Source organism: Dreissena polymorpha, chromosome 10 (assembly GCF_020536995.1).
Source record: "Dreissena polymorpha isolate Duluth1 chromosome 10, UMN_Dpol_1.0, whole genome shotgun sequence".
Taxonomy (NCBI): domain Eukaryota; kingdom Metazoa; phylum Mollusca; class Bivalvia; order Myida; family Dreissenidae; genus Dreissena; species Dreissena polymorpha.
In genome coordinates this window covers 71,991,741-72,019,052 of record NC_068364.1, presented here as the reverse complement: position 1 = coordinate 72,019,052, position 27,312 = coordinate 71,991,741, and the positions used below count along the sequence as shown (strand labels likewise).

At 36.4% G+C, this 27,312-nt stretch overlaps 1 protein-coding gene across 1 annotated transcript in view; it reads left to right on the top strand.

Moving 5' to 3' along the window:
- LOC127848151 (triple functional domain protein-like) overlaps positions 1–27,312 on the top strand; it is a 336,129-nt gene that overhangs the window by 271,342 nt on the left and 37,475 nt on the right. Inside the window, 5 exon segments of the mRNA XM_052380451.1 lie at positions 14,562–14,768; positions 16,576–16,659; positions 20,464–20,558; positions 24,204–24,270; positions 26,526–26,629. Coding sequence (XP_052236411.1) covers positions 14,562–14,768; positions 16,576–16,659; positions 20,464–20,558; positions 24,204–24,270; positions 26,526–26,629 — 557 coding nt within the window.

Below are 27,312 nucleotides of genomic sequence, written 5' to 3'. Positions count from 1 at the left end.
TGGAAACGAAACTGGATCATGTCGGGTAAAACATTAAATCACAAGGTCAAATTAAGAAAAAGTGTTGATGCAAGGTGTTCTAGCATTTGTATGCCCCAGAAGGAGGGCAACTGTCCGTCCGTCTGTCCGTCACACTTTTGCGTTTAGGTTTCGAAAAATGATCATAACTTCTATGTCGCTTCAGATGTAACCTTCATATTTGGTATGCATGTTTATGTCAACAAGGCCTTTCTATACGCACACATTTTTTAGCTCACCTGATTGCTCAGGTGAGCTTTTGGGATCAGTCTTTGTCCGTCGTCTGTCCGTCCGTCCATCCGTCGTCCATATTTGGTTTGTAAACTCTCTAGAGGCCACATTTCTTGTCCGATTTTCATGAAAATTGGTCAGAACATTTGTCCAAATGATACCTCGATCGAGTTCAAAACTGGGTCATGCTGGGTCAAAAACTAGGTCACTAGGTAAAAAAAAAGAAAAACCTTGTAAACACTGTAGAAGTCACATTTCATGCCCTTTCTTTTTTCCATCTGCCCATTTGTCTATCAACTGTAAGTGTCCTTAATGAACTCAGAAGCTTTAGAAGCTGTATTTTTATGTCCCCCAGTCTATACTGGGGGACATACTGTTTTTGCCCTGTCTGTTGGTTGGTTTGTTGGTTTGCATCAAACTTTAAAATTGGCAATCACTTTTGCAGTATTGAAGATAGCAACTTGATATTTGGCATGCATGTGTCTCTCATGGAGCTGAACATTTTTAGTGGTGAAAGGTCAAGGTCATCCTTCAAGGTCATAGGTCAAATATATGGGAGACATAGTGTTTCACAAACACAGCTTGTTCACGTAATACTTGGGTATTTTAAAAGAATGATTTTCTTGTTGCAAATCAAAGTAAAAATCGTATCTGACTCATCTGGCTCAAACACTTGATCACTAGCTCATATTTTTGACAAAGATTTAATGAACCAACCCCTCTCAGTTGAGCGAACTAGGGCCATCTTGGCCCTCTTGTTTACCCCTTTCACCTTGACCTTAGGGTCCGCGTTTAGGTTTTGAAATCTGCGTTTAGGTTTCGAGAAAGCGTTTTTCGGGGGCATATGTCTTCCGATGAAGACAGCTCTTGTTCATAATAACTTTGTGAATACTTTCTGCACAGAACAATAAAGTTCCTTTTTAGACTCAGGTGAGCTCATTGGGCTTCTGTTTAACCTATTGAGGAAATCTAATTGTGATTTAAAATTAATTGGTTAAGGAATTTCTGTAGAGTTTATTGGAAGCGGAATATGTAGGCTTTTATTTATGCTTCTGGTACAAGTGCAGTGGTTAACTGTTATTTATCCACTGGAAATCAAATGCCATGATCCCTATGTAGTTTTCAAGTATTTAGAAGCTTTCTCATGCCATATCTAGGGTACTAACCACTCAAAGGGCTAGCTACTAAGGAATGAACACATGATAAACTGACATTCATTGGGAGTTTGAAATGCACTGCAGCTATTTGACACTTTCAAATTGGATGTAACTTTTGATAATAGAAAACAAATGGAAATCTTATAGTTTGGTTAGAATAAATTAGCATTTGAGATGAAATATAAGTGACACAAATTGGACTTTAAATGACTTATTTGGTATGACATTTAAAAAAGTGGACATCTATTTTGTAAATATTAGGACAAAAATGCGATGTTAAAGCTTGGAACAGAACTACTCACAAATAATTACAATTTTTGGGTTGAGGTTAATGTAAATTTGTACTTATTATTAATAAGTGTTTTTTTTTGTTTTTTTTTTCAATAAAATTATTATATTGACATACATTATATGTTTGAACATAACTAAGTCCGATTATGAAAAGCAGGTGTAAACTGTTGTTATCAGGTTTGATAAAAATTGCAGGATGTAGAATAAAAATGAGGAATCTTATCTAATTGAATGATTACTAAGCCTTCTTGGGTAATAGGTTAGATTTGAAATTCTTGCTAAACATGCACTCATAATAATATTATCAGCCGTAGTATCTGATAATGTGGGGTTAGTTTATGTCCTGTTGCATTTAATAATGCCCATTCCAATTTTACAATGTGGGAGTTTTTTTGTGTGGGACTTAGCAAGTGCTTGCATAGGAGAAATAGGATTTTAAAATGAAATTGTTTTAATCAAAGAAAACTAGACAGATCATAATTTTAAAAATCTTTAAAATATTTTATTTCATATTGTTGTATTAAATATTGTTTACTAGCTGATAAACAACTGATAAACAACTGATTGAAGTTGTTTATGCATGGAATTTATTCTATTAGGGCAAAAATAAATAAAAGATAAGCAAACATTTGAACAACAAACAGCTGTTATATTACAGATAAGCAGTTAGCAATAACGTTTTTAATCATTTTGGTGCTTGAAGCGCAATTATGTGCAAACATGGGCATCCATATGAATTTGACTTTTTGTGTACAAATAATAGTATAAGCTGAATTATAAGTAGGTATATGAAGAACATTTAAAACTGTTCCAAATTGCTATAAAACTTGTATCTTTGTTAAAAGTTGTCTTTATCTCTAGTTCTTGTGACAAATAAAGAATATTAATAATGTCTGTTTATTTAAAATCATTAACTATAAATCCATAGAGAATTTTGTATCTATAATCTTAAGCCTTTGAACTGAATAATCACATAGATAAATGAGGTCTTGGCACACGACATGTGACACTGCAGCTGTAGATATACGTAAGACTATGTGCTTTGAAAGCTGGAATATTCATAGAGAAATTAATATAAAACACATGGTTGCCTAGATACAGCTAGAATTACCTACAAATAATATGCACCGATATCTTAGATTTCTTACAGTAAGAAAGTGGTTTAGCTTAGGCTTATTGGACAAATGTCGTCAGTGAATTAAAGCTGTGAAGCTTTGAAGGGAAAAGCAGAAGTGGATTAATTGTCCGCACATTCTGTGTATGACATTGTTGTGTCATGAACTGCTAGTGTCACAATATGTCACATAATTTAGCGGTTAAGATTGTGAAAATTCTGAAATGAATGTACATAAATAAGTTCTCCTATGTTAATGGGTAATTATTACAGTATGTGGATGCAATATTACCTCTGTTCATATCTGTTTTGTAAAGAGCGTGTCGCAGTTTTTTTTTAGTGGTGACATTTTGTGAGTTGTGTTATAGCAAAGTAGTGTATCCAAATAGAAATCGGTTGATGCGAAAAAAAGTGATTTTTGTGCTTAATGACTTTGTTTGATTATGTTACTTAGAATCTTCAGTGGTTAAAAAATGTGAATTTTGTAATTCATGGATTTGATAGTTGAGAGTTTAGAGAGAAATTGGTAATGGCACATAGAAGCTAAGTCCTTGCACACGATGTTAGTTAGTGGTTGAAAAATGTTCTTGTACAAATTGTGTCACTTGGCGTTATTGCATGGTCTAAAGTGTGTAAATGGTTATACCATAATTACTCAAAGTATAATTGAAAATTTAGATACCAAATATATTTTAAGCTCACCTGAGCACAACGTGCTCATGGTGAGCTTTTGTGATCGCTTTTTGTCCGTTGTCCGTTGTGCGGCGTCAACATTTGCCTTGTTTACTCTCTAGAGGCCACATTTATTGTCCAATCTTGATGAAATATGGTCAGAAGATTTGTCTTAATGATATCTTTGCTTGAAAAACATGGCTGCCAAGGGGCGGGGCATTTTTCCTTATATGGCTATCAGGGATCATATTTTCCCGCAACATCAATCGGTCCGGATATAAATGGGGAAAAGTATCCGAAAATGTATATCCGAAATCATGACAAATTACGTTAAAATATATACCATTGATTTTTCCATTCATAAAGGTGGAATAATACATGTACAAGTAAAATTTCCTTAGGCATTTTTTTTTTAAACGGAACGAGTTTTCTCAACTGGTTTTATCATTTGGTATTTCATTGTTGTTTCGTGTGCTGTTTTATCAGACTTTTTTCATCGTTGTCAATATTATTCATCTGTGTTAGTCTATACCGATGTTTTAAATTGTTGTCGACTCGATAATAGCTTACAAACATGCACTGAACCAAACAAATGTCTGTGCGTTATTTGGCTACTGACAACAACAAACCAAATAAATAAGAAATAATTTGTTGTCAAATAACCCACGGCCGATAGTTTAGATGCGTAGGGATTTAATCACGAGAGCGAAGCATTTGAAACCACGCATCTAATTTTCCGGTCGTGAGTTATTCAACAACAAAGTTTAAAGTACACAAATTATTTCGATTTTAACACGGTTTTACTAAAGATTTATTCAATGTATATTATTTTTCTTGTGTACTATTTTATGTGAAGTTCCGCCCATAAAAATAACTTTCGGCTGTTCTGTCGATCAGATCCGCGACTTTCATTCATAATTATATTACCGGATTATTACGCTGGTGGAAAATGTATCGGCATGTTTTGTTTAGTTACAGCGCGTGCATTCAGACGCGTCTTTTCGGATGCGTCTTTAATGTTCACAAGTTTTTTATTCTTGGTCTGACGTGCAATAAACCGGTCCTGACCGGTTTAGAGACTGCAGCGGATGGTTTATCACACCTTATCGAGATTAGAATGTCATTAGGGTGTGTTAGCATGTACACTGTGTAATCGATTTCATGACATCGGAATTTTAATTTAGCGAACAGAATCGGACCGACTGTTTGGGACTTTCAATCGGTCTTTCATGGCCCCAATCGGTCTAGGACCGACAAAACCGAAAAAAATATGATCCCTGATGGCTATATAAGGCTATAGTAAAATCTTGTTAACACTCTAGAGGCCTCATTTATAGTCCGATCTTCATGAAACTCGGTAAGAAGATTAATCCTAATAATATCTTGGATGAGTTCAAAAATGATGCCGGTTGGTTGAAAAACATGGCCACCACGGGGACGGGGCATTTTTCTTTATATGGCTATAGTAAAACCTTGTTAACACTCTAGAGGTCACATTTATTTTCCGATCATCATGAAACTTAGTCAGAAGATTTGTCCCAATGATATCTTGGATGAGTTCGAAAATGGTTTTGGTTGCTTTAAAAACATGGCCACCAGGGGCGGGGCATTTTTCCTTATATGGCTATATATGGCTATAGTAAAACCTTGTTAACACTCTAGAGGTCACATTTATTGTCCAATCTTCATGAAATTTGGTCAGAAGATTGGTCTCAATGATATCTTGGATGAGCTCAAAAATAATTATGTTTGCTTGAAAAAAATGGCTTCCAAGGGGCGGAGCATTTTTCCTGATATGGCTATTAGTAAAATCTTAATTTGTTAACACTCTAGAGGCCACATATTCATTGTCCGATCTTCATAAAACTTGGTCAGAAGATTCATCCCGATAATATCTTGAAAAACATGGCTGCCAGGGGGCGGGGCAGTTTTCCTTATATGGCTATAGTAAAACCTTGTTAACACTCTAGAGGCCACATTTATTTTCCGATCTTCGTGAAACTTGGTCAGAAGATTTGTCCCAATAATATCTTGTTATCTCAGGTGAGCGACTTTGGGCCTTTCAGGCCTTGTTTAAAGTTATAGGTGTCCGAAAATATAGAGACAAAAATCAAGGTGTCTGAAAATTATAATTAAATTGAAATAAATGCAATAAATCAATGTACAATAATTTCCTTGTGATTAATTCTTCTTTTTCTGCTTGAAAAATAAATAAATAGAACATTAAAACAGAAAACATACTCATCTGGGTCTTCACTGTTTGCTTAAAGGAATTTCTGTACGAACTATTCTAAATATAGAAAAAAATATACTGTACATCCCTAATTTAGGAAATAAATAGATCCAATTTTGAAGGATGGGAGAGTCCACTAGGCATAAATGGGTTAAATTTCAACTTGCTCTAGGGGTGAGGGGTTTGGAGGGGTTCATTGGTCAGTATTGTTACAAGTTGTAAGATATGGATTGTTAACCCTTTCCCACTTAAAACATGGTTTCACACATTTGTAGTCCCTTAGAAAGTTAAATTTAATTAAAGGCCTTTCTTACTAGATTCAAGTTTAAAAGGCTTCATATCCAACACTTAGATACTGATAAGCAGCAAACAGCATAAAACCTGAACAGACTGCAGCATAAAACCTGGACAACCTGCAGGCTGTTTTGGTTTTATGCTGTTTGCACATAGCCATTTTCCCTTTGCTTCTAAGTTGGAAAGGGTTAAACAAGCGAATAGAAAATGATATTGAGTTACAGTGGCATTTTATACGTCAATTGTTAAGCATTGGTCATGGTATCCTGTTTTCTAACAAATATTATAATCCTAATGGGATAGAGTTACACAGTGGAATGTGTGAATGACTGTTGTCATGTAGGGTTTTGGATTATGTGCTATTCAGTAGGGTGTCATTATATGATGTTTATCAACCGTAGGGATGCTGAATTGAGCTGGCAGGTGGAATCATATAAGCGCTTTATAAAAAGGTGTGCTTGCCAAAATTAGAGGTCCAAAAATACATTTACATTTTCTTTAATTATGAAGACTGACCACCATGCTTTACTGATTTTCATTTTTGCACTCCTGGATTTTGATTTAATGTGAAGTGTGAAAATGAATCTGTGTTAATAGTATGGGTTGGTCATCTCACAATATCACTGTATCATCTGAACCCATTTTTGCCTAGCGTCTAGAAAAAAGCCTTGGCAAACAGCGTAGACCCAGATGAGACGCTGCATGATGTGGTGTCTCATCAGGGTCTGCCCTGTTTGCTAAAAGAAATTTCTGTAAGAAATATTCTAAATATAGAAATAAATATACTAGACATCCCTAATGTTGGAAATAAATTGATCCAGTTTAGAAGGATGGGAAAGTCCACTAGGCATAAATGGGTTAATAATCTCATAGGCATGGTGTAATGTAGAGGAGTCCTATTGGTACATGAGTGGAAACAGGATTGGCAGCAAAAGGTTTGGCAATTTTCAGTTGTATAATAGCAAATTGGTGTTAGTCTCTCCCATGTAAGAGCAAAGATTTTTTTTAAAATAAAGTGCAATATACCGTAATAACTCTATGTTTTCAGACACTTAAAAATAATATTTCCGAAAACTTAGATACGAAAAATATTCACAAAATACAGGTGTCCGATAACTTAGAGTCGTCAATTGAAGTGTCCGAAAATAGCGTTAATTGTATCAACGACTACCGGTAATAGCACGCGCTTGTAAAGTACCATGCCGTTTAGTATATATTACAGTAATATATGTTTGCACTGCATTTTAAATAATTTTAAATGCTTAATTTATTTGACAGAAAGTTACTACAAGGTTGTACTTTGACCAACGAGTTCAAAGATTACAAGGTTGTACTTTGACCAACGAGTTCAAAGATAAGCATGTGATGTACAGATACATGTACTCGCTAGTATGAACCTGTATTTAACACAATAAAAAAAGCAAACTATGAATTCTTTGTTTGTTCATTTCCGATAGTTGTCTAACACATTCCATTGTTCGTAAAACTTGCAATAGGCAGCATCGTACTTTGAAGCTTTTACTATTTGTCACAGTTATTTTACTGAGAAGGGGTAGTACCATTGCGGTAGATAATTGAACGGTTAATTGACACTACCCTGGTAATTGTCATAACGCTTATGTTATCGGGCGAAACCATTGTTTAATACCGGTTTGAAAGCTTATTTACCCAATAACGCAAATGTAATGGTATGTTGCCCTCAGGCATGCACCTGCGATGTTTTATAATGTTAATCTGGTTGTAAAACCCCACGATCGAAGTGTCATTAGATATCGAAAACAGGACCGAAATTTGGTAAAATAGCGCCGTACAATATACTGTCCGAAAACATAGAGACATTAATTTTGGACGAAAACTCGTGTGTCCGTAAATTAAGAGTCACGAAAAATAATTATTTTTGCTTAAAATAGGGGTGTCTGAAAACTTAGAGTGTCCAAAAACATAGAGTAATTACGGTAGTCATGAACCTGATTTTCAGTAAGGAGGGACTTCCTTTAAACTAAAAATACCATAAAAGCGGAAAGTGTCGTTCCTGATTAGCCTGTAGGGACTGCACAGGCTAATCTGGGATTACACTTTACGCACATACATTAAGCCCAATTTTCTCAGAACGCGTCACATATTATTATGTTTGGTTCTTGTATGAAAATCAAAATACTCCACTTTTTTCCCCATATATATTTGAATATAAGACTAACGCATTGTGCACATTGGCTATAATATTTCCTGTATTTAAGTTCATAAAAGGAAGTATAGCTGCATTATTTGCTTTATTTGTTCATACATGAGGAAGCTGTAGGCAGGTAGTTTTAGTGCGCTGAGTTTTGTTGCATAGAGTACTCAAGTAGGAACGTCCTTTCGTGTTAACATGGGATTTTGTGTCAGGGAGCTTAAGTTATGGCTAGTGTGACCTATATGGATTGAACTGTAATAGAAAACTTGTGCTTTAATATATTTAATGACTAGAACTCGCAGTGCTGTAGTGCCGAATTTCTACGGCAGCCAGAAATGCCTTGTTTTAATTTGTTGCTAGCTTAAAAAATTGACAATTTAATGGATGTGTTTGAAAAGGGAAGGGAATGATACACTTCACTTTTGTTTTCTCTTTTTTGAAAAATTCAGAGGTGAGAACTTGTAATACCATTACTGGCAATTCTCTTCAATAAGTTAATGACTGTTACATAATTATTACCTCACAAAAGCATAATAATCATGCTTGCTTGAGTATACAAATTGCCTATTTAAAGTTAAGTGTTAATTAAAAAGCACTGGATTGAAGAATTGCAAATACTGTAAATTATCCTGTACAAATCATTTATTTTTCTTGACATGAAATTGTGTTGATTCGCAAAGTCAGCAAATTTTGTAGATTTTTGTATGACTGTCTGACATAAGGTCTCGGACTTGAACCTTCGTTGGACATATGATTTCGTGTATGAGAGGACCCACTAAAAGCCACCAAAAAATTGGTGTCCAATGAATAATCATATTTTCATAGTATCTCAATTCCTTGGACATGCAACATTAGACTAGCAGAATGGCAAAACGAACTCTGTCTTAAGATGTGGTTAATAAGCACTAAATTTGAGGATTCATTGACATTCTGGAGATGCATGTTGAAGTGACGCACACGACACAGTTGTTATTGCGGGACAAGTAGCGGAGACGTATCCATGGAAAGCTTGAATGAGGCTAACGGTCTCTGGGTACAGGTCATCAAGTACCTGTGCCCGTGTGGATGGCATACCTCCAAATATAAGCTCGAGAATCGGGTAAATGCAGCTCTTAGATTTTTTAATTTTGTCATATAGTAGGAAGTAAATCAAGGATGTTTTTATTGATGTTGAAGTCTAAAATTTATTATGTGAATTGGAATTCTTTTTTCTGTTGTTCAGAAATAGTAAGCCTGTAGATATTAAGTTCTTTTATGTATGTATGTCTGTCTGCATATGCTCAAATGTTGTTAGGAATTGTCAGTCACTCTGCTCATATTTTTAGCTCGGCTGTTTCGGAGAAAACCCGAGTTATTGTCATAGCCAGCTCGTTGTCCACCGGCGTCGTGCTAAAACCTTAAAATTGGCTTTAAAATCAAAGTGCTTCCACCTACAACTTTTAAACTTCATATGTAGCTGCACCTTGATGAGTTCTACACGCCATACCCAGGCTGTCAAGCGGTCATACTTTTTCCTACTATTTCCTACTTTTTCATCAGGATCCTACTTTTTCCTATTTTTTTACCAAATCTTCCTACTATTCCTACTTTTCATTTTCAATGGAGAATTATTTTTTTTTTAAGAGTTTATTTAGTAAACTTGCAGGATGAATGAATCTATGGCATGACTGTATCCCTGTTAATGTGCATTCATTTAGATGAGACCTGACAACCCATGCTGACTGTCTGCTAGCACCTCTTCAGGAGCATAAATATTTATTTCTTATGTAACTTTTAAAATTATTGACAAGTTTTTTTTTTAAGTTACAATAGTGCCTTGCTTACTTCCTTAGCATTTGTACACTGCAGACTTCACTACCTTACACAGTTCCCAGTGATGCAAGAGCTGAGGGAACCCATTGTTTATTCCAGTTTTATTTTGTTTCCATTGACAACAATTTGACCAAACCTTATGCATGTTTAAATGATATTGCTGTTTGGAATGTAGAGATATAGAGATACATGTATTGTATGAGTGGTTATGTAATATGGAATTTATTACACAAGTTATTGGAAAAAAGATAAAACTGATGCTTTGCCGAGTTTTCATCATTTACAAATATAATGTAATAAATTCTGTATTACATGACAACGGATATGATGTTCTATTGATATCATAGGTACATCATGTTTAGTAATTAAAGATAAATGCACAGAGCCTAAGTGCCCTGATACATTTTTATGCTCCCGGTAGGGTGGCATATTGCAGTTGTACTGTCAGTCCGTTTGTCTGTCTGTCTGTGTGTGTGTGTCCGTCCGAAAACTTCAATATGGGCCATAACTTTTGCAATATTGAAGATAGCAACTTGATATTTGGCATGCATGTGTATCTCATGAAGCTGCACATTTTGAGTGGTGTAAGGTGAAGGTCATCCTTCAAGGTCAAAAGTTAAAAAATACAATCCAAGGGAAGTAATAAGCTTTAAAAGGGAGATAATTTCTAAACCTGCCAAATGATATATTGAAATTTTATTTCAAAGCTGCGCAATAGTGGGCATTGTGTTTCGGACAAACACAATTCTTGTCTAATGATGCCATTGCTAGTGAGGTAACTTCAAGGTGTTAAAGCGAAGTATTAAAATTATTAAACGGCATTATTACACTCCCGCAAAGTCATCAATAATGTAAAAGCCATTATTTGAAACTGGAATAAACAATGTAGTGCAACTGTTTCATTGCCCAATCAATGCTGTCATAAAAGATGTCAGGTGATAAGGTCCTATCTCCAGTTGCATAATCGGCTCTGCAATGACCAGTCATTTTGAATGTAACTTAAGTCATTATAACTGCACCCTATGGTCAATTTAAAGGTTTCACAATGTAGCTGTAGCAGAGCATTTACACTGCTTTATATACTAGTATTAATCTTGTACAACAAGTTGGTGTATCACTAAATAAATTTGGTCTTCTGCTTAAGGATATAACATGCACAATATAATTACCATTTCTATATCGATACACAGAAGACCTCTAACCACTTATTTGATGATACACCAAAATGAACAGCATCTAATTACATGTATACTTCTTTATCAGGGTAGCTTTGCTTGAAACTTAATTATCATAGATACACTATAAGTGCTAAAATTCCTAGTGGGAAAACAAAGTTTAACCCTTCATGGATGGAGAAGTTGGACAACAGTGGAAAAACACTGGGATCATGGTGCAAGAGAGATACCAGCAATGAGTTTGCAAGATATTGTACTGTCTGAATGAAGTCCATCTTGTAGTAATTCTGGTGCTAATCAACTTATAAGTCATGCAGATGGATAAAAACACAAGGAAAACATGAAATACATGCATGATAATTCACAAAAGCGTTTGTTTGGAAGTGCCCAAAAGCCAAGCAGCTCTCAGGGTTGTGGGGATAAATCTATCTGTATGCAAGTACATCCATCACACAAGGAACATATTAGGTACAAAAGGCTGAAATCTTCTGGGCCCTTAAGGTAGCTTCAAGTGGGTATCCATACAGAACATGTGATGGCACTCCTGCTCTGTTTCAAGCTATGTTTCCTGGACCTGTGTCTAAAAAATAAGTATTATGTATTCCTACTTTTGAGGGAAAAGTTCCTACTTTTTCCTACTTTTTTCCTACTTTTCTTGCAAAAGTAGTTCCTATTTTTTCCTACTTTTTGAAAAAAGGTCACTTGACAGCCTGCATACCCATTTTTGGGTCACTAGGTCAAAGGTCAAGGTCACTGTGACCTAAAACAAAAAATAATTTTATAACTGCACCTGTAGCCGAGCGTTGGCACCCGCTATGCGGTGCTCTTGTTGCTCACTTGTCTTCATTTCTGCTAAAAGGCTTACTCCTTTATGGGGTAGATTTGGACAAAACCCACTAATTTGCTTGTAAAAACAAAGCCCACCCGTTTTAAATTCTTTCAAAGTCACATTCTGTATCAACTGTCATTATTGTATTAATCTACAATTGGTTAATAAAACGTATCAGATTTTTCTAGTGGGGAATTAGATTAGATTTTTGCTATCAATGTTGCAAATGTCAACAACATTTTGGAGGTTGCCGTGGTGTAATGGTTAAGGTGTCTGTCTAGCGACTGGGTGGTCAGGGGTTCAATCCCCACTGTGGGAGCGTTCTGTAGATTTCCCCCAAAGACACAAATAACTGGTTCTAGGCACAGGAAACGGATTCAAGAGCATTTCAATAAGCCCAAGGCTTTCAATGCATTCTATCTAAAGTAAATAAGTTTAAACTAAATGTCAACAAGAAACATTCTCATTTTCATAACTTGCACATATAATATCAGAATTGTGCTATGAATTGTTTGAAGCTTGATGCAAGCCATTACTACACAATTCAATGTTAAGTAAGAGCAGTTTTTTACCCATTTATGCCCAGTGACTCTCCCATCCTTCTTAATTGGATCAATTTATTTAAAAAATAAGGGATGTCTATTGTATTTGTTTCTATATTTAGAATATTCATTACAGAAATTCCTTTAAGCAAAAAGCGCAGACCAAGATGAGGGGTTTACGATGTTTGCCAAGGCCTTTTTTTCTAGACGCTAGGCATAAATGGATTAATGTGTTAAACTGTATCTCTATAATAATTGCATTGAAACAATTTGATTTTCCTAATACATAACATACATGATGATGATTTGCAAATTAGCTTGCCTGCAGTCGTACTTTGAAATTATCAGATAATGCAAAGATCAATGTGAAATCAGCAATATGAGAAACTCTTGTCTGTAATCTGAATATCATATTATATGTAATCATGTTCTATTTTCACGTGAACTTAAAGTTGAACATTGGAAGTTCAGAGTCTTGTCATTTTGCAAAGATCTTCGGCAAAGTTTTTCCAAAGCTTTTGTAAACATTTTCCCACTCAGAAGCAAAGTGGTAAAGGCTATATGCAACCAGCATAAAACCAGAACAGCCTGCGTGTATGTCTAGTTACTAACATGTGGTTAAGATTTTTAATGTTATGCTGTTTGCTGCTTATCAGTATCTTAGGGTTGCGAATGAAGCTTTGAAAACTCGAATTAATAGGGAAAAGTCTGTAAATTAATATGATAGTCTAAGGGACTATAAAGGTGCCAAAATGCCAATCTGAGTTGTAAAGTATTGTTGAATATCAAGGAGGATCATAATGAAGTAGATACAGCATAGTTAACACCTCTCTTGATGTGCATATTGTTATCCACCGCCATAGGCAGAGGGATATTGTTTTGGCGTTGTCCGTCCGTCCGTCTGTCCGTCTTTCCGTTTGTCGGGAGCCATATCTTGGAAGTGCTTTGGCAGATTCATTTAAACTTGGTATGAGTATATATATGGATTAGGGGATGATGCACGCCAAATGGCATTGTACACCATCTGTTAGTAACAGAGTTATGGCCTTTATTATCTTGAAAAAATGCTTTTTTGTGTGTGTCCGGAGCCATATCTTGGAAGTGCTTGGGCCCATTTCATTGAAACTTGGTATGAGTATATATATGAATAAGAGGGTGATGCACGCCAAATGGCATTGTACACCATCTGTTAATAACTGAGTTATGGCCCTTTGTATCTTGAAAAAATGCTTTTTGAGTGTCAAATATAACACGTTTGTGTCCAGAAGCATATTGGCGAGGGATATGAGTTGAATGAATTTGCTTGTTGACTTTGGCTTTTTGCAGTGTTTTGTATTGGAACACCAGTTTAGTAAAAGTGATTCCTAAAAAAGACACTATGGTTTTAAATGGTTATTAAAAAATCTTGCTTTAAATGGTACATTATGGGGGGGGGGGAGGGGGGGGGGGCTAAAACCGTTTCTCCTTAAAAAATGACTGGAACAGGGCCACATAGCAAACATTGTTGTTGTTTTTTTGCACTGACACTTCGAAATAGGAAAAAAAAGTATTGTATTCAGGGGCAAAGGTCACAGAGAAGACATTGTTTATGCTAAGTTTCCTTAACCCATTTATGCCTAGAGGAATCTCCCATCCTTTTAAATTGGATCAATTTATTTCCAACATAAGGGATGTCTAGTATACTTATTTCTATATTAAGAATATTTCTCACAGAAATTCCTTTAAGCAAACAGCGCAGACCCTGATGAGACGCCGCATCATGCGGCTTCTCATCTGGGTCTACACTGTTTGCCAAAGCCCTTTTTCTAGGCGCTAGGCATAAATGGGTTAACCCTTTCCAGTTCAAAAGCTAAGGGTTTGATATTAAGCTTTTAAAAGTCAAATCTATAAAGAAAAGTATTGAATTTAATTTGATTTCTGAGGGACTATAACGTTGTCAAAGTGCGAATCTTGGAGGTCAAAGGTTAGTCAAGCTACTCATTCTGATGATTTAGCAACTGTGTGTGTTTTGTTCTTGCAGGGCAACACAGAGGGTAGTTTAGAGGACCAGATCATTACCCAGGATGTCACGTCCGGATTTCCGCCACCGCCGCACAGGCTCGAACCGGAAGAATCCCTGGAGCCCGCACCCGACATTGAGATCCCCCCACCCATGCCTGTCCAGGACCAGTCGCACATCATGAATATCGGGAAAGCTGATGGCGGTGACAACCTTGCGGACAAAATTGTATGTACTCGTTTGATTATTATTTATTGAGCCTTGTTTTCGGAAAAATGGGCTTTATGCATGTGCATAAAGTGCTGTCTATCATATGAATGTGCAGTCTGCACTGGCTAATTAGGGACGTCGATTTCCGCCTCAACTGGATTTTCGCTTAAAAGAGAACAAAAAAGAGCCATACAAGTGTAAAGTGTGGTCCCCCTGATTAGCCTGAGTGTGCAGACTTCACAGGGAAATCTTGGACAACACTTAAAGCACAAGTCTCCATAAGACAACACTTAAAGCACAAGTCTCCATAGGACAACACTTAAAGCACAAGTCTCCATAGGACAACACTTAAAGCACAAGTCTCCATAGGACAACACTTAAAGCACAAGTCTCCATAGGACAACACTTAAAGCACAAGTCTCCATAGGACAACACTTAAAGCACAAGTCTCCATAAGACAACACTTAAAGCACAAGTCTCCATAGGACAACACTTAAAGCACAAGTCTCCATAGGACAACACTTAAAGCACAAGTCTCCATAGGACAACACTTAAAGCACAAGTCTCCATAGGACAACACTTAAAGCACAAGTCTCCATAGGACAACACTTACAGCACAAGTCTCCATAGGACAACACTTAAAGCACAAGTCTCCATAAGACAACACTTAAAGCACAAGTCTCCATAGGACAACACTTAAAGCACAAGTCTCCATAAGACAACACTTAAAGCACAAGTCCCCATAGGACAACACTTAAAGGACAAGTCTCCATAAGACAACACTTAAAGCACAAGTCTCCATAGGACAACACTTAAAGCACAAGTCTCCATAAGACAACACTTAAAGCACAAGTCTCCATAGGACAACACTTAAAGCACAAGTCTCCATAGGACAACACTTAAAGCACAAGTCTCCATAGGACAACACTTAAAGCACAAGTCTCCATAAAGCCCAGTTTTCACAGACTGAGGTTTGGTTGATGCCTGTTTAATTAAAGTACAAACATGTTAAATAACTCATATTTTTTGTCTGATTCCTGGTTTGAATTAGTATGTGATCTTTCTGACTGTTAGCTTATATGTGTCTTGTTCTTAGAAAACTGGGCTTTATTCATGTGTCCTTCCTTACCGAAAATCAAGTTTAGGCGGAAAGTGTCGTCCCTGATTAGCCTGTGCGGACTGCACAGGCTAATCTGGGACGACACTTTACGCACACGAATTAAGCCCAGTTTTCTCAGAACAAGACACATATTGTGACGCAAAGCCAGGATTAATTGTTATAATTTCACATCCTTTGGTGGGTATTTTTAACAACTCAGACATATTTAGGTTTCTATTAGCTATTGTCTTCTTAACACTTTTATGCCTAGTGTCTAAAAAAAAGGACTTGGCAAACAGCGTAGACCCAGATGAGATGCCACATGATGTGGCGTCTCATCAGGGTCTGCGCTGTTTGCTTAAAGGAATTATGTAATAAATATTCTAAATATAGAAAAATATATACTAGACATCCGTAATTTTGGAAATGAATTGATCCAATTTAGTAGGATGGGAGAGTCCACTAGGCATAAATGGGTTAAATGGTATTGCTAGGATAGGTTTGAAGCCTCATGTGTCCTTTTTTACTTACAAACAAATCATGTAAAGGTCATTTATGTACAATTGGTGTGAAACTTATGACATCAACTATCTCACAATTAATCAACCTTAAACACTTTATCAAATTACTTTGGACGGTTGGTTGTTTCCTCCTATCAGAAAACTAGATATCAATTCATGTGTCGCCAGATTGAAAACTATTTTGTATGTTGAAACCCCTTTTCAGGCCTCATCATTGTCTTTGAAACCACAAGGGGATAATTCGGTAGACTTCGCAAATGAAATAGAAAACCTTGCCAAACTTAGAATGGTGAGATCACAGGTTGCAATGTGGCCCCATGCATGCCATGTTGTTACCACAGGTTGCAATGTGGCCCCATGCATGCCATATTGTCACCACAGGTTGCAATGTGGCCCCATGCATGCCATGTTGTGGCATGGTGAGATCACAGGTTGCAATGTGGCCCCATGCATGCCATGTTGTCGCATGGTGAGATCACAGGTTGCAATGTGGCCCCATGCATGCCATGTTGTCGTATGCTGAGATCACAGGTTGCAATGTGGCCCCATGCATGCCATGTTGTCGTATGCTGAGATCACAGGTTGCAATGTGGCCCCATGCATGCCATGTTGTTGTATGCTGAGATCACAGGTTGCAATGTGGCCCCATGCATGCCATGTTGTCGTATGCTGAGATCGCAGGTTGCAATGTGGCCCCATGCATGCCATGTTGTCGTACGCTGAGATCACAGGTTGCAATGTGGCCCCATGCATGCCATGTTGTCGCATGCTGTCAGACCCTTCGTATTTTTTCGCTTATTTGATTTAGTTTTTGCAAAGTGTTTGTTGTTTTCTGGATTTTTATCCAGGTTTTCAATAAAGTTGAAAATTCGGGTTAGTTTATCAGTATAGTTTAAGCATGTTTGCTGAAATTAGCTCATTGAGACTATTTCAAATCTGTTTCCTGGGTTATGGACCTTGCCATTGGAAAACAAAAGTTATCCGATTCAAACTTAGCCTCAACTTAAAGTATTGTCGAACAAGACTATCCAGTCTGATCATGTGATACCAATTATGCCACTATGTTGTCTTGCCTTTGTTGGGGTAATGCAAATGTTATTTTTGGAACCTTATAATTAGAAGGTGAAAACAACACTACCAAGGCAACCTAGAAAATAAAAATTGTTACATATTCTTACACTCCATTCATTTGCTTTTTGCAGCATAAATGGATTAGATTTCTCCTGATGTTTTTCACAGCTGTTTTAGAGATTCAATCATTGTAAAAACACTGATCAAGTAATTAACACAATCTGCAGAATAAATTAAGCTTGTTTGTTGTGTGTTTAAAATGCAATCAATATGTTTAGCTGATAGCGTTATGGTGAAATATATTTGTTCAAAAAGAATTATTGTTTTTATTGCGTTCTTAAAAGTATATCATTAATTAAGATAAAATTTTATTAGATTACGTTCCTGGCTTATAGATAACAAGGCCTTCATGAATCTTTTGATAAATTTGACCCTTATTAATATTTTGATAATTGTGAGATTTTGCCTTCATGAATCTTTTGATAATCGTGTGATTTTGCCTTCATGAATTTTTATTATTGTGAGATTATCTTCCTTGTTATCATACAATTATCAAATGTTATACTGTCCCTTATTGTTCTATTGATATGAATTACTAGACTGTAATATGAGAATTAACCAATTTGTTATTTATTTGTATATAGCAATGTACGCATTGTGAAATTGATGTTGTCATGCGAACTAGAGGCAAATGTTTTCATTTTTAGCCCTTTCAGTGCTGGAACCGAATTTTGATGGCCTTTGCAAACAGTTTGGATCCAGATGAGATGCCACAGAACGTGGCGTCTCATCAGGATCCAAACTGTTTGCTATTCTGATAGTATTCTTTGGAAGAAAATGAAGAAAATGCTAATTTTAGAAATTCAGCAGACAACATTTTAGCAGACGACAAATTTCCCAGCATGCAAAGGGTTAGATTGCCTGCATGATTTGTTGTTGCATGTCCTAGAAGGAAGTAGTTAAAGTAAAAAGCGGTATAATCTATAACGAATTTAATGTTGTGAAAATTATTGTTCTTTTTGTTTAGTTACTATGGTAACCCCTTAACTGTTCAGCTCTGCAATTTTATGAACTACATTAAAATCATTGATTTGAAAATTCTTCCTTTAAATATTAGTAACATACCATTACCTCAAAGTATGAACTTAATTGATCTTTGCTTTGTAAGAATTATGGGATTTCTTTCAGAAGAATTCTGAATACCATAAATTCTCTATTAAATGTCCCTAGGGGTGGGGGGATATTAGAGAATATATGGTATATGATCCCCAAAAAAGCTCCACTGCATGAGATATCACATTATATTTTTCTAAAGGAGTTAATACCCATTATATTTTACAAGAAATGAGTTGGTTTCAGTTTTATATGAAATGATTTTTTTTAAAATTATAGCCGTGTCTGTGAGAGCTATTTCCCTTGTTTTATCATTATGTTGTCATCATTACACCCCAAGAATAATTATAGATCAGAAATTAATCAAGGCCCATCTTGATACTCTTGTGCATTGGCTTAGGACAGTACATGACCCCTATTGAAATTTGGGTCAAAGGTCAAGGTCACTGTAACATTAAGTGTGAAAATTGTTTCCAATCAATAACTCGTCAACGAATTAACAGATTGGCTTGATACTTCCCCATTTGCATTGGCCTTCGACAGTAGATGACCCTGGTTGCAATTGGGGTCACTATTTCAAAGCCCTGTTGTTGTTGGTTTTTGTACCCCCACAAATGAAGTTTAGCGGGGTATATAGGAGTGAATTAAGTGTCCGCTCTCTAATTCAAGTAGTTTTTATCCGATCTTCACCAAACTTGGTCAGAAGTTGTATCTACATGATTTCTAGGCCAAGTTCGAACATGGGCCTCGCCAGGTCAAAAACTAGGTCACGGGGTCACTTAGTGCGTTTTAAACATTCAGCATGTTGTCCGCTCTCTAATTCAAGTAGTTTTCATCCGATCTTCACCAAGCTTGGTCAGAAGTTGTATCTAGATGATCTTAAGGCCAAGTTCGAACATGGGCCTTGCCAGGTCAAAAACTAGGTCACCGGGTCACTTAGTGCGTTTTAAACATTCAGCATGTTGTCCGCTCTCTAATTCAAGTAGTTTTCATCCGATCTTCACCAAGCTTGGTCAGAAGTTGTATCTAGATGATCTTAAGGCCAAGTTAAAACATGGGCATTGCGGGTCAAAAACTAGGTCACGGGGTCACTTAGTGCGTTTTTTTAACATTCAGCATGGTGTCCTCTCTCTTATTCAAGTAGTTTTCATCTGATCTTCACCAAACTAGGTCAGAAGTTTTATCTAGATGATCTGAAGGCCACGTTCGAACATGGGCCATGCCAGATCAAAAACTAAGTCACAGGGTTACTTCGTACGTTTTACACATTGAGCAAATTGGTGTCCGCTCTCTATTTCAAGTAAATTAAATACGATCTTCACCACACTTTGTCAGAAGTTGTAACTAGATGATGTGTAGGTCAAGTTCGAACATGGACCGTGCTAGGTAAAAAAAAACTAGGTCACGGGGTCACTTAGTGTGTTTTAAACCTCGCCATGTTTTCCGCTCTCTAATTCAAGTAGTTTTTATCCAATCTTCACCAAAATTTGTCAGAAGTTTTATCTTAATGATCTCTAGGACAAGTTTGAATATGGGCCATTCTGGGCCTAAAACTAGGTCATGGGGTCACTTAGTGCGTTTTTTAACATTCAGCATGGTGTCCGCTCTCAAATTTAAGTAGTTTACATCCGATCTTCACCAAACTTGGTCAGAAGTTTTATGGAGATGATCTTAAGGGCAAGTTAGAACATAGGCCTTTCTAGGTAAAAAACTAGGTCAAGGGGTCACTTAGTGCGTTTTAAAAATTGAGCATGGTGTCCGCTGTTTTTTTGTGAAGACGACATGCAAAATATTATGTGTCAATGTGGCATGTGGGGGTATTTGTCACGTATGTGCTCTAGTTTTATTAGGGGGGAAGCATATGTCGTCGAACGCGGAACTCTTGTTAACTCTGCACTGTATTCTGCAGCAGCCAGACACATCATCAGAGAGAGGACAGGCATCAGACTCGGGAGGGGAGGAAGATAAGGAGGCAGAAAAAGAAAAATGCCTAAAGAAACGACAGTAAGTAGAATAGGTTAAAAAACACTGTATGTGTTTTTTGTCTTTCATTTATTAATGTCCAGTCCAAAAAAGTAAATTTGTCTTGAAGGGGCCTTTTCACAGCTTTTGGCATGTATTGAAGTTTGTCATTAAAGGCTTTATATTGAAAAATGTAAATATTGGATCTAAAATGCTCCAGTAAAAAAAGCAGGAATAAAATTGAATAAAGAAATATTATTAACCCTCAACTGGGCTCGAACCACTGACCCCTGGAGTAATAGTCTATCGCTTAGACCACTCGGCCATCCATGCTTGTACAATTATTGATGTATTAACAGTATTTTATACTCTATATAAGCAATCCTTGTAGCATCACCACTCCAAATTATTGAATCGTTTCGCGTTACAACGTTTTATAATTTACAGGTTTTAAAATCGTCAAAAGATGCATAAAATGCATATTTTAGAGCATGGTAAATGTTCAGTATTACTGTTTTCTCACAAATATCATAACTACAACGAAAATGTACGAATCTGAAACATTTTTTAAATTTTATTTTGTCAATTTACCAAAATGTGAAAAGGCCCCTTTAATGCAAAGCATTTCTCAAAATAAAGTTTCAGTCCACATTTAAATGTTTTAATTGTTTATAAAAAAGTATTAATGCTATTCTTTATTAACACACTATGAGTCTAATTTTATGAAATTTATGTTCTAATAGTCTGAATGCAGGTTCAGACCCATAACTTGTTGAGAGTTTTAACCCCTTCAGCGCTGGAACCGAATTTTAAAGGCCTTTGCAAACAGTTTGGATCCAGATGAGATGCCACAGAACATGGCGTCTCATCAGGATCCAAACTGTTTGCTATTCTGATAGTATTTTAGAAATTCAGCAGACAACATTTTAGCAGACGACAAATTTCCCAGCATGCAAAGGGTTAAAATGCATAACTCCCTCATAATGAGGCAAGAACTTGAGAATGCTTTGTTTTTTGGAGGCGTTATATTGTGGAACAGTTCCAAATCATCCCACCCTCTGGAAAACGGGATTATACAAATATGTTGATTTATTCAAGTCAAGACCAAAAATCCATTTACATTTTTTCATCCTTCATTAAATATTACATAAGTTATGTCCTTTTTTCAACAGAGACAGTCTATGACATCGTGATTATTATGCCCCCCTTCGAAGAAGAGGGGGTATATTGCTTTGCTCATGTCGGTCGGTCCGTCCGTCCGTCCGTACGTCCACCAGGTGGTTGTCATACGATTACTCAAGAACGCTTGGGCCTAGGATCATGAAACTTCACAGGTACATTGATCATGACTCGCAGATGACCCCTATTGATTTTGAGGTCACTAGGTCAAAGGTCAAGGTCACGGTGACTCAAAATAGTAAAATGGTTTTTGAATGATAACTCAAGAATGCATACGCAGCCAACAGGGCACACTCTGAACAATATTACTGAAGCAACTGGTCTGTAATCCTAAATCTATAATTATCAGTCCAATGAAACATCATCCTTTTAGTAAAATACAGTGGATCAGTAAAAATATTATCAGAAAATGAGATTTTTGTATATTTTGTATATTAAATATTGTGTTAATGTTTAATTTTGTTGATTAATATAAATATAAGCAGGACAGGGGAGGTAATACACTATTATATCTACCTATATACAGGGGAAACAAATGCAATAAGTTTAAATTTATTGTTATAGCATTTGCCTAACTGCATTTTTGAAATGCATACTACTACTACTACTACTACTACTACTACTACTACTACTACTACTACTACTACTACTACTGCTGCTGCTGCAGCTGCTGCTGCTGCTGCTGCTGCTACTACTACTACTTCTACTACAACTACTACAACTACTACTACTACTACTACTACTACTACTACTACTACTACTACTACTACTACTACTACTCTACTACTACTACTACTACTACTACTACTACTACTACTACTTCTACTACTACTACAACTGCTACTACTACTACTACTACTACTACTTCTACTACTACTACTACTACTACTACTACTACTACTACTACTACTACTACTACTACTACTACTACTACTACTACTACTACTACTATTATTTCTTCTGCTGCTACCATCACCACCATCACCACCACCACAACCACCACCACCACCACCACCACCACCACTTAAATTTATTGTTACAGCATTTGCCTCCCTTGTAATATATTTAAATTTATCAAATGTAAGGCTTACTGCATTTTTGTAATGCATACTACTACTACTACTACTACTACTACTACTGCTACTACTGCTGCTGCTGCTACAACTATTACTACTTCTACTACTACTTCTACTACTACTACTATTACTACTACTACTACTACTACTACTACTACTACTACTACTACTCTACTACTACTACTACTACTACTACTACTACTACTACTACTACTACTACTACTACTACTACTACTACTACTACTACTTCTTCTACTACTACTACTACTACTACTAATACTAATACTACTACTACTACTACTACTACTACTTCTACTACTACTACTACTACTACTACTACTACTACTACTACTACTACTACTACTACTACTACTACTACTACTACTACTACTACGACTACTACACTACTACTACTACTACTACTTCTACTACTACTACTACTACTACTACTACTACTACTACTACTTCTACTACTACTACTACTACTTCTACTACTACTACTACTACTACTACTACTACTACTACTACTACTACTACTACTACTACTACTATTATTTCTTCTACCACCACCACCACCACCACCACCACCACCACTACCACTACCACCACCACCACCACCACCACCACACCACCACCACCACCATCACCATTCACAGTGACAAAAAACGTATTCACACAATGGCTGCTACTACAACTTATAGCCCATATAGGGGGGCATGCATGTTTTACAAACAGCCCTTGTTAATATTCAACAAGTACAGAGTATTCTGTTACTATTGTCACAAGCACTTCTTAGACCTGGGACCTTATAATAGGGTCAGAAATATCTGGAGTATTACATGTTTTAGCACCAAGTCTGTATGTTAATTAACCTCTACAATAGATCTTGACTCTGAACGTTTCAACTTGAATGGTTGTTAAAAATTATTTAAGATTATTAGTGCCTCTTCGTGGGAAGACTGCGCATTTTGCACAGGCTTATCAGGGATGACCCTTTCCACAAAGACTTTAATTTTGCTTAAAAGAGACTTTCTTGGAAAAAAAAATCCATAAAGGCGGAGAGTGTTTCCTCTGACTAGCCTGTGTTGACTGCACAGGCTAATCTGGGACAACACTTTATGCACATGCATTTAGCCCAGTATTCCCAGAATGCGGTTAATTAACCCATTAATGCCTAGTTGACTCTCCCATTCTTCAAAATTGGATCAATTTATTTCCAAAATTAGGGATGTCTAGTATATTTATTTATATATTTAGAATATTTCTTACAGAAATTCCATTAAGCAAACAGTGCAGACCCAGATGAGACGCCGCATTATGCGGCGTCTCATCTGGGTCTACACTGTTTGCAATGTCCTTTTTTCAGGACGCTAGGCATAAATGGGTTAATGAAAAACATCAGCTTTTTTTTATTACTTTGTTTTCTTTTCAGGTATGTGATAACAGAATTGATTGAGACGGAACAGGACTATGTGAAGGATCTTGGGAGTGTGGTAGAGGTAGGCTGTTAGGAACACAACATATGGAAATTGTAGCACACAATTTGCAAATCTGAACAAACAATATGCAAATCACACACAAAATATGCAAATCACAGCACACAATATGCAAATCACAACACAAAATATGCAAATCAGAGCACACAATATGCAAATCAGAACACACAAAAAAAATGTGCAAATCACTACACAAAACATGCAAATCACAACACAATGTGCAAAAGACAACACAAAAGATGCAAAACATAAAACAATGCAAATCACTTCACAAAATATGCATATCACAACAAAGATATTTAAACACAACAACAAATTGCAAATCACAACGCAAAAATGCAAATTAAGATCACATATTTAAGAATTAAGGGCATAACAAATATAAATATACAACAATCAAGGAATTCCATTCATGTGAAAAGTAAAACATATCATGATATTTTGACTAATTGGCATACAAAAATATACAGTTCAACAGGGTTTAAAGCAATTTATAATACATTATACAAAAAGGCACACAAATTATAAGGATATTGTTCGTGATTTTGGGCTTGTTCTGAAAGGTAATGGTTTTGTTTGGTGCTTAAATTATAATGATACTTGTAGTTTAGGGTTACAAGGGCCACAAAGATAAATGTGTGTTTTATGCTACAATGATAGCAATGCATGTATTTTAGGGCTACAAGAGCCACATGGAGGAATGTGTGTTTTGTGCTACAATTATAATGCTGCTTGTGTTTTAGGGCTACAAGGGCCACATGGAGGAATGTGTGTTTTGTGCTACAATTATAATGTTGCTTGTGTTTTAGGGCTACAAGGGCCACATGGAGGAATGTGTGTTTTGTGTTACATTATAATGTTGCTTGTGTTTTAGGGCTACAAGGGCCACATGGAGGAATGTGTGTTTTGTGCTACAATTATAATGTTGCTTGTGTTTTAGGGCTACAAGAGCCACATGGAGGAATGTGTGTTTTGTGTTACAATTATAATGTTGCTTGTGTTTTAGGGCTACAAGGGCCACATGGAGGAATGTGTGTTTTGTGTTACAATTATAATGTTGCTTGTGTTTTAGGGCTACAAGGGCCACATGGAGGAATGTGTGTTTTGTGTTACAATTATAATGTTGCTTGTGTTTTCGGGCTACAAGGGCCACATGGAGGAATGTGTGTTTTGTGCTACAATTATAATGCTGCTTGTGTTTTAGGGCTACAAGGGCCACATGGAGGAATGTGTGTTTTGTGTTACAATTATAATGCTGCTTGTGTTTTAGGGCTACAAGGGCCACATGGAGGAATGTGTGTTTTGTGCTACAATTATAATGTTGCTTGTGTTTTAGGGCTACAAGGGCCACATGGAGGAATGTGTGTTTTGTGTTACATTATAATGTTGCTTGTGTTTTAGGGCTACAAGGGCCACATGGAGGAATGTGTGTTTTGTGTTACAATTATAATGTTGCTTGTGTTTTAGGGCTACAAGAGCCACATGGAGGAATGTGAGTTTTGTGTTACAATTATAATGTTGCTTGTGTTTTAGGGCTACAAGGGCCACATGGAGGAATGTGTGTTTTGTGTTACAATTATAATGTTGCTTGTGTTTTAGGGCTACAAGAGCCACATGGAGGAATGTGTGTTTTGTGTTACAATTATAATGTTGCTTGTGTTTTAGGGCTTCAAGGGCCACATGGAGGAATGTGTGTTTTGTGTTACAATTATAATGTTGCTTGTGTTTTAGGGCTACAAGGGCCACATGGAGGAATGTGTGTTTTGTGTTACAATTATAATGTTGCTTGTGTTTTCGGGCTACAAGGGCCACATGGAGGAATGTGTGTTTTGTGCTACAATTATAATGTTGCTTGTGTTTTAGGGCTACAAGGGCCACATGGAGGAATGTGTATTTTGTGTTACAATTATAATGTTGCTTGTGTTTTAGGGCTTCAAGGGCCACATGGAGGAATGTGTGTTTTGTGTTACAATTATAATGTTGCTTGTGTTTTAGGGCTACAAGGGCCACATGGAGGAATGTGTATTTTGTGTTACAATTATAATGTTGCTTGTGTTTTAGGGTTACAAGGGCCACATGGAGGAATGTATTTTTGTTGTGCTATAATGATAATGATGCTTGTATTTTAGGGTTACAAGGGCCACAGAGAGGAAAGTGTGTTTTGTGCTACAATGTTGATGTTTGTATTTTAGAGTTACAAGGACTGCAGAGAGTAATATGGGTTTAATGCTACAATGATAATGATGTTTGTATTTAAGGGCTACAAGGGCCACATTGAGGAATGTGAGCTGCCAGAAGACATGAAGGAGAAATGCAAGATTGTCTTTGGAAACATTCACCAGATTTACGACTTCCACAAAGAGTAAGAACAATACATTTCGGATAAAAGTTTTAATCCAAAACAGCTATTAACCCTTTGCATGCTGGGAAATTTTTCGTCTGTTAAAATGTTGTCTGCTGAATTTCTAAAATTAGCATTTTCTTCTATTTTTTCAAAGAATACTATCAGAATATCAAACAGTTTGGATCCTGATGAGATGCCACATTCTGTGGCGTCTCATCTGGATCCAAACTGTTTGCAAAGGCCTTCAAAATTCGGTTCCCGCACTGAAAGGGTTAATATGCTTTTTGTGGTGAAGGTTATATATTGTACTCAGTCCCTATCCTATGTGCCTTTGTCACACATCAAAACCTTTCTTCAAATAATATGCCTGAAACCATCATGTTGAAATTTATCAGGAATTTTTCTTGCTATATTCTTTAACCAAATTGTTCATGTTAAAAAAATTATCTTTTTCATATAGGGTTGAGACTGCTTTTTATGACCATTATTCTAATGGTTAATAACACAGGCTAATCACCCATGTATAATATATTTGGTGTCAAGAAAGTCTCTTCATTGCAAAAATCTATGTTAGGCAGAAAGTGTCGTCCCAGATAAACCTTTGTGGATTGCACAGGCTTATCTGGGACAACACTTAACACACATGCATTGAACCCCATTTTCATAGAGCATGGCTCATTTATTGATGGATTTTACTGACA